Source organism: Setaria italica, chromosome I, assembly GCF_000263155.2.
Source record: "Setaria italica strain Yugu1 chromosome I, Setaria_italica_v2.0, whole genome shotgun sequence".
Classification (NCBI taxonomy): Eukaryota; Viridiplantae; Streptophyta; class Magnoliopsida; order Poales; family Poaceae; genus Setaria; species Setaria italica.
The window spans coordinates 34,843,564-34,858,752 of record NC_028450.1 but is presented as its reverse complement, the minus strand read 5'-3'; the positions used below and the strand labels follow the sequence as shown (position 1 = coordinate 34,858,752).

Genomic DNA, 15,189 nt, shown 5'->3' with positions numbered 1-15,189 from the left:
TCTTTCTTTGGCGTTGATCGACGTCGAGCGGCCGCGTGTAGCCGGGATCGCTCGCTACCGAAGCGGTAGGGGGACAGCGAGAGGAGATCGATGGGGGGAGCGGGGCACGGCCACGGCGTGCATTTCTTGGACGCGTGCTTCCTCTGCCGGAAGCCGCTCGCCGGCAACAGCGACATCTTCATGTACAGGTAACCTCTAATCGTTCGTTTCTTTCATTCTCCTCCTGTTATTTCCGTTTTCCCCGTTCGAGCGGCGCCCTAACGTAACCGGCCATGCGTGCCATCTCACAGAGGGGACACGGCGTTCTGCAGCGACGAGTGCCGGAGCGCGCAGATGGCGGCGGACGAGGCGGCGGAGAGGAAGGCGAGCGCGAGGAGCGCCAAGGCGCCGGTGACACATGGGGCCCTGCCCGCCAGGGAAGCGGAAGGCCCGCAGGAGCAGCGCGGCAAGGTCCGGGCCGGGTCCATCCTGGCCCTGTAACGAGAAAGTTCCTTCCCAAATCTCTCTCGAGGAGAGTATCTCCACGCATGGCATTTTCTTTTCCTTTCTTTCCATCTAGCAGGTGGAGTACTCCTCTTACCTTACGAAACGCACCACCAGAGGTCGTCACTTTCGTGTTCACGGGTTTGTGTTTTTTGTTAAAAACCCTTGGGATCATCTGGTGGTGTTTCTTTTCTTTTCTTGGTGTGTGCTGGTTTGCTTGGTGATCCATGTATACAATACTGCACGTATGTACCGTTTCCACAATGTATTGCCGGTTAGTCTACAAAGGAATTAATTAAGGTGACTGTACCGCAACACAGTGTGATGTGGAAACGCTGTGTTGCTTCAAGAAATGTCGACACGTCTCCGCCTGTACGTATGGTTACTATCGCGTGTACGAAAGTTTAGTTTCCGGTTTATTTACATCTAGGGTGGTAATGGATGATGGATCTTGTGCCTGCTTCACAATCCACCCAATCTTATCTATTTTCAATTCAAAATCGTATAATATTATGATCTGGCTCTTATTAAACTTGATCCTTGAATTAAATTTAATCTTTACTTAAATTAGAGAGCTCTTTTTAATCCTTACTAGGTCCTTAAATTTACTAGATTAAATTAGAGAGCTCTTACCACCCCTATTTACATCTGGTGGGACTGGTGTCGTGTGGATGCTCACAGGAACACGGACCGGTGTGACGACAGTATTTATAATGGGGGCTGCACTACAATTCTGACTAAATAAGCGGCTCAGTCGTGCATCCATTAATTTAATTTTGAAGCCGTTCAGCTCGTGCAAACAAACTACGTGGACCAATCCGATCACTGATGAGAACACATTTTCCTTCGCGCGAACCAATGCTTTGCAGCGCAAGCTGCTGCACCGTGCACACCACCTCGGACACACGGATGCGCACGTACAGAGCCACAGAGATGAGTCCTCTGAGGAAAAAACGGGAGCAGGCGCTTTGATCCTTGCATCGTCGCATCTGATTATCTGATGGGTGTCGCACCCGTGGACAAAATTCATCGACCGGGGGAGGGACCGCCGCAAGCATCTCTCATGCGCCCGCCCGTGCATGCCGACTTCGGCCTTTGCACTCCGTGCTAAAGTTTAGCACCTGTCATATTAGATATATGAATGCTAATTAGAAATATTAAGCTCTTAATTAAATATAGTTTAATTACAAAATTAATTGTACAAATGAAATCTAATTCGCGAGACGAATCTATTAAGCTTAATTAGTCCATGATTTGATAATGTGATGCTAGAATAATCATTTGCTAATGATAAATTAATTAGGCTTAATAGATTCGTCTTGCGAATTAGCACAGGTTCTGCAATTAGTTTTATAATTAGCTTATATTTAATCCTCCTAACTAGCCGAACATATGATGTGACAGTGTTATTTAACATCAAACACCCCCGCGCCGAGAGTTGCCGACAGGTTGGCGAGCGTACAGTACACATGGCGAGAGACCCCGGCCGGTCGCCGGCAGGCCGGTGCACTGGCTCCAGCTGCTCCACTTAGGAAAAGGTGGCGGTGGCAGCAACAGTAGCAGGCAGAACCGGAGCGTGGGCGGCCGCGCTGGGTCACCCGTCAGCGTCAGTTTCGTCGCCTGTCGTTGCTGGGGCGGCACGGGGCGGAGGAAATGGACGAGCCTCCGTGACGCGCCCCGCCGGACGGTTGGAAAGGGGAAGAGGACAGTGCTGCGCCGAATACGCATGGATCTCGGACTGTAGCATACGCGCACAGTGTCAGAAAGCTTCACCGAGCCGGGGGAGAAGGAAAAGGGGCGCGGCATGACAAATCAAGGCAATCACAGGCCGGGCTGACTACTTGATTCGTGATCGGAAATCGTGTGACTTTGATCCAAAGTCAGTTTGTCCATTTCTCTGCAAGTTCCATCATCAATTTCATCATGGGTGGAATACAATGTTGAGCTCTGGGACGGTTGGGCCCTAAAGTGGCCGCCAAAAAATGACCAATGAAGATGGTTCATATATTAAGCCCATTTACATGAAAGCACTGGAATGGGAGGCCTTTTTATGATCTCAACTTATGTTAATCTGTTCGGACACTTTCATGGGCTGACTAACGCTGGCCTCGATGATGCGGTGATATTGAGAATATTGCGAGGAATTTTCACTGTTTTATTTTATTTTCGCATATTTTTTTTGTCTTCTCTTTTATAACATCTTGGGTTCTTCTAGCGTCTCGTAAATGTCATCTTAACCTTCTTTGAGGTCTTTGATCATCCAAGCCCATCACCTTATACTTATTTGACTAAAACACTGTATAATAGCAAGCAAGCGTTGTTACTACCACAGGTTAGCATCACTATAAAATCATCAAAATCATTAATGGCATGTGCTAGATTTGTTTTTCTTATAGCTGTCATCGTGATTACACTAAAGATGGTGGGGCACAACAAATGACTCACTGGGTAAAATACTTTGTTGTGATAAGTTATGGGCCTAAATTATAATTTGGAACGAGGCCCACAAAAGCTCAGCCTGCATCTTATCCCTGGAAACCTGTATGGCTTCCAAATTTTTTTCCTACACAACTTCCATTGTTTGAGATACAACTTCCATTGTTTTGAGATTCGTGCAAATAAATTCCTTTGTTAGATGCAACCCACATCCTCAACCCTAGTTGCATCGGCCCTGCCGGCTGCCGCCTCCCCCCCGGTGCCCATGGGCTTGCCGGCCGCTGCCGCGGCTTGTCCCGTGCTCGCCGCCGGCTATCCACGCCGTTTGCCCCCCACTCGCCGGAGCCCCGAGGCCACCTCGTGCGGGCGCACGAGCCTGCACCCCCGCCCCACGCGCGTCGGCGGCCGCGTCGTGCGCGCCTGTGGTCGGAGGTGGAAGAAGAAGAAAAAAACTCCCCGAAAATATTGATTCTCCTTAAAAAAATATTGAATCCATTTTGCAAAAATACTAAAGTAGGTAGTTAAAAATGTTGAATGTAGTATTTTTCTTGCAAATTGTTGATCTATATTTTAAAAATGTTGAATCTATTAATTTTAGATGTTTATTCAACTGTTAAAAAATGTTGAAACTAATTTGTTAAAATGTTCACCTAAACTTCTAAATAGGTCTAATAGGCTTTAAAGCTATATTGTTTATCTAGCTTCCACTAGCTACATAGGAGCCCCTCTTATCCCTGGCCCACGAAATCCTATTTCCACTTCACATTTCCCCCAATTTAAACGCTACCCTAGAGATTGTAGTGATAAGTTAGGGGCCTAATTATAATTTGGAAAAGGACCAACAAAATTTCTGCCTGCATCTTATCCCTTTCCCAACAAAAGGATTTCCACTTCATATTTCCCACAATTTAAACGCCCCCTAGAGTATAATACATAGTGTTTTTTTCATAGTAGACATGTTGCAAATTCAACCCAGAAGTGTTTAGCTATTTCTGACTAGTCCGAGCCAAATAATTGACTTATTTCGTGTTGGAATATCATCTTTTAAGTTGTCTCAAAACACAATATTTATAGGAAAAAAATCTAAATTACTACCTTCAAGGCCAAAGTCCACGTAACCCCTAAACTATAAAACCGTTTATTTAACCCCTTAGGTTTCCAAAACTAGCAGATTTTTCACTTTTAGCACTAAACTAAAACCAGTTTTGCCCGTGTAATGAATGGATTTGCTTATTTTGATGATCAGGACGGCCACATCATCAACCCTGTGCGGACAAGACCCATTTGCCGATTTCTAAAGGTTGGGGTCTAGTCAGTAAACACTGCGAAGCGCTGTGTGTTATACGGCACTATTGAAGTCGCGGTGCCAATCAATGCCAATACAAACTATGTGCTTTTCATTGCCACGCAATCACTCATGACTGCAAGCATCTTGCATGTAAGACACCGCATGGACAGAAGTGGCATTCTTGATCGGTAGCTAGCAGCAACTGGCTCAAGCTCTCATGTCAACAGCTACAAATGTTTAGGCTTTCCGTGTCGTCCTTTACCTCAACCATCTATAAACGTTAGCAGCAGAAAATTTTGCTCGTGTGGGGATTGTGGGGCCGACTCTTGTGGCCGCCGCCGGTGAGTTGTTCAGCAGACGGATGGAGGTGAGCGGTGAGTTGCGCCCGCAACGCCTAGCAAACGCTATGGGGACGGTGCTAAAGGTGCCAGAGGAAGTGGCACAAGAGCAAGAAGACGTCTCCTAGGCATTTGGACGATGGATAATGATATGGCCATCCTTATCATCAAAATAAGCAATCCACTATGTACATCGGGAAAACCTGTTTTAGTTGAGTGTTAAAGGTGAAAAATGAGCTGTTTTTAGAAGTCTAAGGGGCTAAGTAAATGGTTTCATAGTTTGGGGCGTTACGTGTACTTCGTCCATAGGTAGTAATTTAGACTTTTTTCATATTTATATGCCTAACAAATATTTTATTTATAGTGTACAAAACAATGAATTAAGTTAGAATAGGACTAAAAAATAAATAAAGGGGGAGCACATAGAGCCCCCTCAAAACCCTACCTGCTCATCCCATCGCTCGCATCTCACGGGAAGACTAGTATGCTCGCCGCCGCCTGGAGGGTGTCGCAGCGAGCCGTCACGTTCACGTCTCCTCTCGGCATCGGGCGATCCCAAATCCGGAACCCATTCCCCGCCATGGCGTCTCTCTCGCCGGCAGCCGCCTCCTCGCCGAAGAGGCTGAGGGTCTACTCGTCCGCCAACGTCAACGGCGACGGCGCTGGGAGCGGCAAGCGCGTGGGGACCCACAACGGCAGCTTCCACTGCGACGAGGCGCTCGGCTGCTTCCTCATCCGCCTCACCTCCCAGTTCGCCGGCGCCGACGTCGTCCGCACCCGCGACTCCCAGGTCCCTTTCTCGCCTCACTACCGGCCCGATTAGCCTAGCATTCCTGGGTTCTCTCCCCAAAACCCAGTTGGTGAAGACTGAAGAGTGAAGATTGCTTGTGTCTCGGGCTCTGGGCGCTGGCTTATATGTTTGTATGTGAGGATTCGTAGACTACAGAGGCTTTAGGTACCCTAAGATACGAATTTATGTGGCTGAATGTGTTGATATTTCCAAATTTCATAGTCTGATACTGAGAGTAATGGATAAGGATGTTCTTACGTCTCCCAACACATCAGTGATACCATTGCACTTTCTTAGATTTCACACCACTGCATTACTAGTTCTGAATTGAAACCTTAGAAATTTGATGAGCATGCTTTCTACCTCCTGTCATCTGGGACATGAATTCAACATATCTATGGATGCTGTATGTGTTGCTTTGTTTATCGTGCTGTTGAATCACCGTTACAATGTCGTATACATGGATGGATGATGCATTTGTTCATTACCTTTGAATCTGTTGTTGATATACAAGTGCAACAGTTAGTGTTGTATCTTGCAGTTGCACTCACTTGTTTGCCTCCATTTGCGATATCTGTTTGCAATAGATCCTTGATACACTGGATGCCGTGCTTGATGTCGGTGGTGTCTATGATCCCAGCCGGCATCGATACGATCATCACCAGAAAGGCTTTAATGAGGTGTTTGGACATGGATTCAACACTAAGCTTAGCAGCGCTGGACTTGTCTACAAGGTAATCTCCATGGATAATAATTCTGAGTTCTTTTCCAAACAGCTCTGGGGCAATCAGCAATAACACTTAGGCATATTATCCTCCAAGTGAAATCTTTGTTATGAAGTTTGGTATTTGCTAAATGGTTTCCAACTGCACCACATGGCATCAGGTGGATGGGATGCATGACTTTAAAAAAATTTGTAAGCACAATATTGCCATAATGTGCTAGATTGTTGAGGCTTACAAATTCCACATTGAAGATTGTTATTAGTACTCTTGTATTTATATTATCTTCAATTTTTTACATAAATAGAGGGCTTATTATTTAAAGTTGCCCTGATTTTGCAGCATTTTGGTAAGGAGATAATTGCTAAGGAGCTTGGGGTTAATGAGGATCATGAAGATGTTCACCGCCTGTATCTTGCAATATATAAAAGCTTTGTTGAGGTGTGAATCTGATTACATGACCAACATAGTTCAGTATATCTTTTTTTGTTTATCATGACTAAATGTCTAAGTTAACCCATGTACTGTCTTTTTAGTTTGTTTTAAAAAATGGTAATTATCATCAACACCTAGTTAGTCTTTCAATTCTAGAACATATGTCTGACATAGGCTACTGAGGAACTTCATAGTAGCCACCAGTTGATTATAGTTCAGTTTTCCCCCTCTATATTGATTACTTTGATTGGATCTCGTGAACTGAGAAAATACCAGCTGCTAAGGTATGTTTTCTCATTTCTTAGGGAATTATGGACTCTGTAATTTTTTCAGGTATTCAGTGTAAAATTTATGGCAAATGAGACTATCTCTGTGCTTAGGGTTTTTGAGCCCCACTTTGCTCAGCCCATTATTGTACAATAGACTCGTTTTGACTTCTGCAGAGGCAAGATTTATCCACTTGTTTAACTGAAAGAAAGTGTTAATGAACCAGCAATGAAACGTCTCTATTCACTGGCTGCACTTTTTGTTTATCATTGGCAAGCTTCAATCCCACAACTATCATGAGACATGCATTTGTTTATCATTGGCAAGCTTCAATCCCACAACTATCATGAGACATGTAGTTGCACTTTTTCACTCATAATGTGTTTATAAGTTCTTACCATATATTTCCGATGGCTAAAGGAGCAAGACTCAATACGTTGATCATGTTGCAGGCACTTGATGCAATTGACAATGGAATCAATCAATATGACACAGACCAACCACCAAAGTATGTGAACAATACACACTTGTCTTCACGCGTTGGGCGTCTTAATCCGGACTGGACTGATCCAGACCAGTCACCTGAGAAGGAGAACGCTGCATTTCAACAGGCCATGATGCTAGCTGGAAGCGAATTTATGGAGGTATTTGATACTCGACTCATGCCTTAGTGCCATTCATTGCGTTATAATCTCTTGTCAGATTATGTCTTTTGCTAGCGCTCCTCTTTTTATATGACAATATTATCCATCTTCAATGATAGAGTGTTCGCTTTCATGTTAAATCATGGTTACCTGCAAGATCTATTGTCCTGGAGTGTTTGTTTTCAAGATCAAAGGTTGACCCAAGTAGTGAAATCATGGTTCTGGATAGATTCTGCCCGGTAAGATCTTGACCTTTTTTTTTCGTGTCACATTAATCTGGATATTACCAACATCCACAAATGAATTTTTCGCTTCTCAGTTTCAGATACTAAAGAAAGCTGTAAATGTTATACCTGTCTGGCTTTTTTATTTTACAAGCTTTCATATGCACAATATTGTTGGGACATTTGAGAATTGTTGCACCTGAGATATGGGAAAAAATATGGTGCTTGTGCTTTAAGTACTTCTTTCATACTTCGTCTGATCTGTCAGCCAATTGTAACTAACCATTTAATTTAATCATATTATGTCTTCGTATTTGCTTAAGTAGTTAAGTTGATTGACTGGCATATTGAAATATGTAACCTGAACAAGTGAACATTTATCCCACAATGACAGTGGAAGCTTCATCTATTTGAGCTTGAAGAGGAGCTGAAGGTTGATCCTTTGACCACGTATGTGCTGTATCAGGTAAGGGGTCCTGCTCTTCTCATACTACAATTTAGTATGATTTTACACATCGTGATTCACTTGTGATGAAATCAGTAGCACTTTACATTGTAGCCACAAACTGGTTGTTTCTCAGCTACTAAAGAAAAAACAAGTTTATGTACACTTTGATTGTTGATTGTAAAGTGTAATAATTGGTATTGCTTGTTCCCCAATGTTTTGTATTATCTGATCTAATAGCTTCATAGTAAAATCTTATAAGGTAACATCCCCTTGGCCCTGTCCTAATCAATAGAATTGAACTGTTTGCAATAAAATTTTCAATCTTTTTGTTTACTTCTACTTTATAGCATGGCTACTTTGAACTCAAATACCATTGCCACATATGTATTTGATTTGCAACATAATTGCAGGATGAGAGGAGCAAGAGCTGGCGAGTGCAAGCTGTTGCTGTTGCCCCTGACAGGTTTGAGAGTAGAAAGGCTCTGCCAGAGAAGTGGAGGGGTATGAGAGACGATGAACTGTCCGCAGAAACTGGCATTCCTGGCTGTGTGTTTGTCCATATGAGTGGTTTCATCGGGGGCAACAAGACCTATGAGGGAGCGTTGGAAATGGCAAGAGCTGCCCTGAAATGCTGATTCTACCAAAGCATTCATCAGTAACCATCTTAACCATGTTACCATTGGTTTAGTAAACACATCAGAGTTTCAGCAAACACAGTATGAAATTGGGCGTCCATGCTCTCATTGACTCATAGTCGTAGCTGACATTGAGAGTACTCGGATTCTGCTATCCTCTTCTTACAGAAGAGGTCGATTCATCTTTTTTCCCATTGAATCTTATAATGACTAGAATGTGACAATTTATTAAAAAAATGGTGGAACCTGTTATGTTATTTGTTGCTTTGTTTGGCAGGCGCCACGGTTCTGGGTGTTCATTGAACCATTGATAGATGAAAGTTTCATACAAACAAAGCATATACGATCAAGTCAACTTACAATCTAAATGACCATACTAGAGTCAAAATGAACTGTGAATGTTAACATGATTATGAACTGAAATAAATTGTGGGTGAAGCACTATACATTTAGTATAGGAACAACACTATGCACGAGCTATGCATCATACAGGCGGCAATGTGCTCCTGGAATCCTGGACAGGGGCGCAGCCGCAGAGGAGGTCACGTTCACGCCTTGACACGTTTGGCGTCCGCACAGGCTGCCTCTAGATCCCCCAGGAAGAACAGGATCCGGTTGGATATCTGCCGCTGCTCGTCCTCAGCGTCCTGCCGCGGCGCGTCCTTGCCGCCGCCGTCACCGTCCGTGTCCTGGCGCGAGCCCAGGTACCTCTGGATCTCGCCCTGGTAGATCAGGTAGTAGTCTTTCCCTTCCCTGATGATCCTGACACCCCTGAGAAGAACGTGGCAGGTGTCACACTCGAAGGCAGTGCAAACTGCCGGTGGCAATTGGCTACATCAGGATGAACGATTGAGTGGCTTACAGTCCGTATCGGTCGCACCGGTCCTGCACGACGAAGACGTCCTTCCAGGACTTGGAGCCCTCCGGCGCGTAGAACGCCCCGGCGTCCGCTCCCCACCTGTCGCTGAACAGCTTGCGCCACAGCTCATCGTCGGAGGTCAACGCCCTCCATTTCCTGCAAACTGAGCTCGGAGCAAGCAGCATCGTAGTCAAAAGGTTATGTGCAGCTCACCAAAACGAGACACTAACGCCGTGCTACATCTACGTGCTACGTGCTACGTGCTACCTGCTACCTGCTACATCTATCTCTCCATGAAATGGCAGGATAAGTTTCAGGCTTCGGCAAAGTATATACAGCCGATCCAATTTCACAGTTTGAGAATGGAAAGTAAGTCCTGACTTGCCAGCCAAAATTGGAATTGTCAAGGTGAACCAAGTAAGGGTCGTCTTAAGTTGGATATACCAGTTGAGAATTCAGACGATGGAGAATTTCAGAATTACAGAACAATTGCAAACGCTGCCACGCTGGGTAGTTGAATTATGACTGATCGGGGAGGCGTCAAACCTTGGGGAGCGGAGGCGAGGGACTGGTGATCCAGGAGCTGGAAGATCTTGAGGCACAGCTCTCCAGGCAACCAATCCATGTCTTCACCTCGAGCTTTTCCGATAGCAGCTACGCGATGCCTCTGCCCCGAATTCTCAGAGGCATGCGAGTCAACAGCCCTGCCCTGTTTCTCCTCTGCCTACGGCTCAATTCTGCTGTTTCTCTTCTAGTCTTCTGCCAGCGTGCGACTCCCCCGGCCTTCCAGATCCGGAGCTGCAGGAGGAGAGCTCGAGGGATGGACGACGAGTGGAGGAGATCAGGAGAAGAACATGCGGGAAGGAGAAGCAAAGTTCGTTGGTCCCCCGCGGTAGTTAGCTGCGGGCCTGCGGCCAACGGCATGCCGCTTGCGGTCCCTTTGCGGCCGCATCTGTAAACTCTGTACACCGCGCCAGAGAAGTGCGGGGAATGTTCTCTTTCACTGACGCTGGGTCCCACGGGATTCAGGCGGCACAGGGCCCGCACGGTCATAGAGGCGGCGCATGTGTCTCTGCTCGCGCTCGGGACGCGAGCGGCGCGGCACCTCTCGCACACGCGCGGTGGCACATCTGGCAGTGTCCTGTCTCACGTGCGTTGCGCGGCTGTTGGGCCTCAAAGCCTCCGTGGAAGGCGGTTTCCGCCTTCGCGGTTACCACTTTACGCCTACGAAGCGCGGTCACGGATCCTGGTTGGTTTGCGCCTCCGGCGACCGTTACACTGAGTCTGAGACCGACTCCCTCGGCGTCTCGTCTGAAGAGTGAAGCCCTCGCCTCCGCGTCGGTGGCCGTCGTCCCCGGCCGCCGCCTGCCTGCCTGCCTGCAATGGGGAGGCCGCCGGGCGCGACCCTGGCCCAATCCTCCCTGACATCCCTCCGCCGCTTCCGCGGGAACTCGCCGCTGCCGCCTTCGCGCGCGTCGGCGCTCCGGGGGGCGGCGGCGGTGCTGCTCCTCGCCGCCGCGGTGGCGCTGCCCTGCGCCGTGCTGTACCGCGCGGCGGTTGATACCACGGCGCCGGTGTACGTCCCGCGGGCGCGCCGGCCCTTGTTGCAGTGGGACCCGCCGCCGCTTCCTCCGGCTGAGGTCCCCGAGGAGGACGGCGAATTCGATCCTTTCCCCACCGGCGATCTGGTGGGGTTTGCCGCCTCCTCCTCTTTGTTACTACCCTTGTTAATTTGTTTTTGCTATTTTCCAGATAATTCTATCGATCCTAATTGTCCACTGTGCTTAGCATGTTTTTGGGTGTGCTTGATGTTTTCTACTGAGGCTCTTAAATGCGGTCTCGGCATTCCTGATCCTGTTGATTTCGCATCTCAGACCTAGCAATTCCTGCATCCCAGACCGTGATATAGTGGTGTTTGGGCGGGTGCACTGATTCTTGATATATCTTAATAAATGCGAACTTTGTTGCCTTGTTGGACAAACTGGTCATTTTTTATGATACTTGATTTTGCAAGCCTACTTCTCAGTTGGAGTATTCTGAGTGGAATAAACAAGTATCAACTTGCTTGTCTTGTGCTATGTTGTGAAATAAAATACATTAGTGCATTTCTGGTGCAAACTTGTGCGTGATCTCTTGTGCTCTCACCTAACTAATGTCCTTCTGTTATGTCAGAAATAAACCTGATGTGTTTTTTACTCTTATGCTCCAGCCAAGAAGTTACTTCCAATTTTCACATCCTCATTAATGTGATATCTAGTTCAGTCATGACTCATGAGGCAGAGGTTGTAACTTTGTATCCCAATTGAATTAACACAATCGTTATTGTTGTAGGACAGCGAAGGTCTCAGACTAGAGCTTGTTCTGCAGGAGGCTTCCATGGACAATAAGACCGTGATATTGACGACTCTCAATGCTGCATGGGCTTCACCGGGCTCAGTGATAGATCTTTTCATTGACAGTTTCCGTCGTGGTGTTGGGACTAGTTCCCTTTTGAGGCATCTTGTGATAGTTGCATTTGATTGGAAGGCATATCAACGATGTGTTAAGATCCATCCCTACTGCTTTGCTCTTACAACTGAGGATGTGGATTTTTCTCAAGAGAAGAGGTTTCAGACTGCTGGGTATCTGCAAATGATGTGGAAAAGGCTGGATTTCTTGCGGCTAGTGCTTGAAAAAGGTTACAGCTTCGTTTTCTCGGTAAATTTATGCCTTTATGTTCGTCCTGTGCTAATGCATCGATATTCAGCTTTTGAACTGTTCTTTGTGAGTTTTTTATTGGTGGTTTCACTTGATATAACTATCTCTTCCCCCCTGCATTTCAGGATGCCGATATCATGTGGTTCCGTAATCCTTTTCCGTTCTTTTATTCTGATGGAGACTTTCAAATTGCATGCGATCACTATGTAGGCAATGCAACGGACTTGAGGAACATAGCCAATGGAGGATTCAACTATGTGAAATCAAATGATCAAAGCATAGAGTTTTACAAGTTTTGGTATTCTTCTCGATATAGATATCCTGGGTATCATGATCAGGACGTATTTAATTTTATAAAGCATGATCCTTACACTACAGATATTGGTCTGACAATTAAGTTCTTAAGTACTTCATACTTTGGTGGCATTTGTGAGCCAAGCAAAGATTTAAACAAGGTTTGCACCATGCATGCAAACTGTTGTATTGGACTGCAGAGCAAAATTCATGACCTAAGAATCATGATGGAAGACTGGAGGAACTATATGTCGATGCCACCAAGCTTAAAAAGTTTTGGAGCATTGTCATGGAGGGTACCACAAAATTGCAGGTGTGATGCCTCCTTCGATTTGAGTTTAATAGTCGTTTTTGAAAAACATTCTGTGGTTCAATGAAGTGTAGCTGCTCTTCTGCATATGAGAACAAGTTTCTTTCTGTTGATGGCATGCTGATCTTGTTTGATTTAATTTTCCAGTCTCTCATTACTAAGCCCATGAGGCATGCTTGTGGAGTCGAAACAGTTCATTACTGCAAAACATGTCAACATTTGAGTGTATGCTTTTGGAAGGATATACTTCAAAGGTTAGTTTCACACTTGCTATACCATTTCTTCTTTTTATTTACTTTAATATATTGTAGCTAGCAGTCACTGTCACTAATGTAAGTATGAACTTAAATTAGGAGCCTGAACAGGGCTAAACAATGAGGAACGCCAAAAGAGATTAGTAATCTACACTGCTTCAAACATTCGTGAAGAAAGGTATCTGATGAAGTGCTATGTTCACCTGATGTTACTTGTTGGACTTTGAACTATCTAATAGGATCCGAAATTGTCAAGTACTCTGCACTGATGGAGCTATTCTGTAAATATTTGGTTTCCCTAATCTAATGTAGAGGCCGAACTCTTGCCATCTTTTACAAAAGACCTTAGGATCTTTATTCTACAACAAAAATAGTTGGTTTGAATTTCCGGGATGCATTGTCCATTGGATAGCAGCTTACACAAAAATCCTGTCTTTCAGGAAAGTCTGGTGCGCGGTTAATATCGTTTCTCCCAGTTTTATACATTGGACTAATGCTGTGCATCTCATCATTGGAAAATCAACCATGCGTTGAAGGTTCCTTCTCCCCCTTCTATATTATTTGCAGTTCTCAACATTTTGGTTCTACAATGGTTGATCTCGAACTGCATCCATATATGTGAATCTTTTAAATTGCGTAGTGAGCGCGACAGCAAGAGTCAAGTTGTCCAACAGAAGTAAAGTAAGCTGGTTCTGACCTCTGAGCATGGGACAAGTGGCTGCCCACCTGTTATTGGCATGGTCCCATTTTCCAGGTGAGGGCGAGATTCTCTTCTTGGTAGTCAGAAAATTTGGTACATGAAGCAATTGTTCTTCAAGCGCACTTGTGCAACGGCTCTCAATTTTGGGCATTACTTCGACATGAACAATTTCCTCGAGAAATATTGATTTACTCTTTAATTTACTTTAGGTGGGAAAATGAGAAGGATGAAATATGAACGGTCAATTTAATTAATCCGTGGTGCCGAACAGAAAAACTCCCCTAGTCTTCTGGCAGGGTGTTATAAGAATTAAGAAGTCAGCTGATCACCTTCCACGTCAGCTCACTCAGCAACTAACAAATCCAACCGGTGGTCCTGAAATGCACCTTTCCTCAGGATGATCGTCTCCTAGATGTTTCAGCCATGTGCATCAGATGCTGCAGTTCGTAGTGTTGCTATTCAGATGGCTAAGAAAAGATAAAATCGCCCTACAGTGCCACCCACTTAAGGCAAATCTTATCTTATCGAAAACCAGTGTCTTTATCCAAGGTGTCCGCACGCTTTGCCAGTCCTAATCACCTTGGATCTAAAGTTGCAGCGCCCCTTTACCTTTTTCACAAAGCTCGGTTAATCTACACATCTATTCATTCTATCCTCAACAGGAGGAATTCATCCTTCACTTGGGACCTCGTAACATGCCAGCAAATCATGTTTCAAACTCTCTGTTTAACCTTTGTGGCCGTCATTTTTTTTTTTGCATCAATGACAGAGCTCTTGGCCAACTAGAAAATCTAGAACAAAGAAATGTTTTGATTATAGATGCGTGCAGGGTTTCGATGAGGCCGGGCAGCGGATTCATGCATATAGAGAAAGTGAGAAACCACGTATGCAGCTGCCGATTTGAGCTCGTGCCATTCCAAAGTTCTGATATTCTGGTATTCGCTGCTGCATCGTGCGAATGAAAGATCGAAATCAGCGTACAGTGCAATGTGTGCGTGAAGGCTGCCCCGTCCCATCCAGTAGATCTCTGTGGATGCTACACCCTGCACAATCTAATCGGGACCAAGAGAAAGCAAGGCCACTGCTAATGTGAGGTAGGAGCAAGACTATTTCAGGTGGATTCCAAAGGCAATTAGACGGCTGGCTGTGCGTTCTCACCTTTGGATCAGTCCCCATCTCTTTGAAACAGACTGTTCCAGCCTTCCGGGCAAGGGGGGGCGGGCGCTCATCTTTTTCTAATAAAGAGCTCAAGTGTCAAGTGATCATCGCTTACGGTACTAGGGTAAGGTTAGGTCGTGTTTTTTTCTTCCCTTGCTCCCTGCTACTGTGGGTGTTTGGTCGCGCTCTTGTTGAGCTTGTTTAAGG

At 45.5% G+C, this 15,189-nt stretch overlaps 4 protein-coding genes across 8 annotated transcripts; 3 read left to right on the top strand and 1 right to left on the bottom strand.

Annotated features, from left to right (window-relative positions):
* The first annotated feature begins 6 nt into the window (after positions 1-6).
* On the top strand, positions 7-969 carry LOC101773149. Its single transcript, XM_004953429.2, has 2 exons — positions 7-188; positions 291-969. The coding sequence occupies exons 1-2, from the start codon at positions 91-93 to the stop codon at positions 478-480; spliced, it is 288 nt and encodes a 95-aa protein (XP_004953486.1). The 5' UTR covers positions 7-90; the 3' UTR covers positions 481-969.
* Positions 970-4,982: 4,013 nt separating this feature from the next.
* Positions 4,983-8,969, top strand: LOC101771528 (UPF0160 protein C694.04c). Its single transcript, XM_004953426.4, has 7 exons — positions 4,983-5,335; positions 5,923-6,069; positions 6,400-6,498; positions 7,212-7,403; positions 7,523-7,642; positions 8,022-8,093; positions 8,486-8,969. The coding sequence occupies exons 1-7, from the start codon at positions 5,030-5,032 to the stop codon at positions 8,708-8,710; spliced, it is 1,161 nt and encodes a 386-aa protein (XP_004953483.1). The 5' UTR covers positions 4,983-5,029; the 3' UTR covers positions 8,711-8,969.
* Positions 8,970-9,005: 36 nt separating this feature from the next.
* Positions 9,006-10,476, bottom strand: LOC101771922. Its single transcript, XM_014804614.2, has 3 exons — positions 10,116-10,476; positions 9,573-9,732; positions 9,006-9,481 (listed from the first exon to the last, which is right to left on the bottom strand). Exons 1-3 carry the CDS (start codon positions 10,192-10,194, stop codon positions 9,259-9,261), a joined length of 462 nt encoding a protein of 153 aa, XP_014660100.1. The 5' UTR covers positions 10,195-10,476; the 3' UTR covers positions 9,006-9,258.
* A 165-nt stretch (positions 10,477-10,641) lies between these two features.
* Positions 10,642-14,159, top strand: LOC101770998 (uncharacterized protein At4g15970). Of its 5 annotated transcripts, XM_012843678.2 has the most exons (8): positions 10,724-11,257; positions 11,901-12,266; positions 12,392-12,873; positions 13,018-13,124; positions 13,224-13,302; positions 13,565-13,660; positions 13,765-13,878; positions 14,034-14,159. In XM_012843678.2, the coding sequence occupies exons 1-4, from the start codon at positions 10,952-10,954 to the stop codon at positions 13,037-13,039; spliced, it is 1,176 nt and encodes a 391-aa protein (XP_012699132.1). In that variant the 5' UTR covers positions 10,724-10,951; the 3' UTR covers positions 13,040-13,124; positions 13,224-13,302; positions 13,565-13,660; positions 13,765-13,878; positions 14,034-14,159. The 5 variants fall into 5 exon arrangements, with proteins under 5 accessions (XP_022682582.1, XP_022682577.1, XP_022682581.1 ...); XM_022826842.1 differs by having other exon boundaries at positions 10,717-11,257; positions 13,236-13,302; positions 13,765-14,078; XM_022826838.1 differs by having other exon boundaries at positions 13,765-14,078.
* The last annotated feature ends 1,030 nt before the right edge of the window (positions 14,160-15,189 follow it).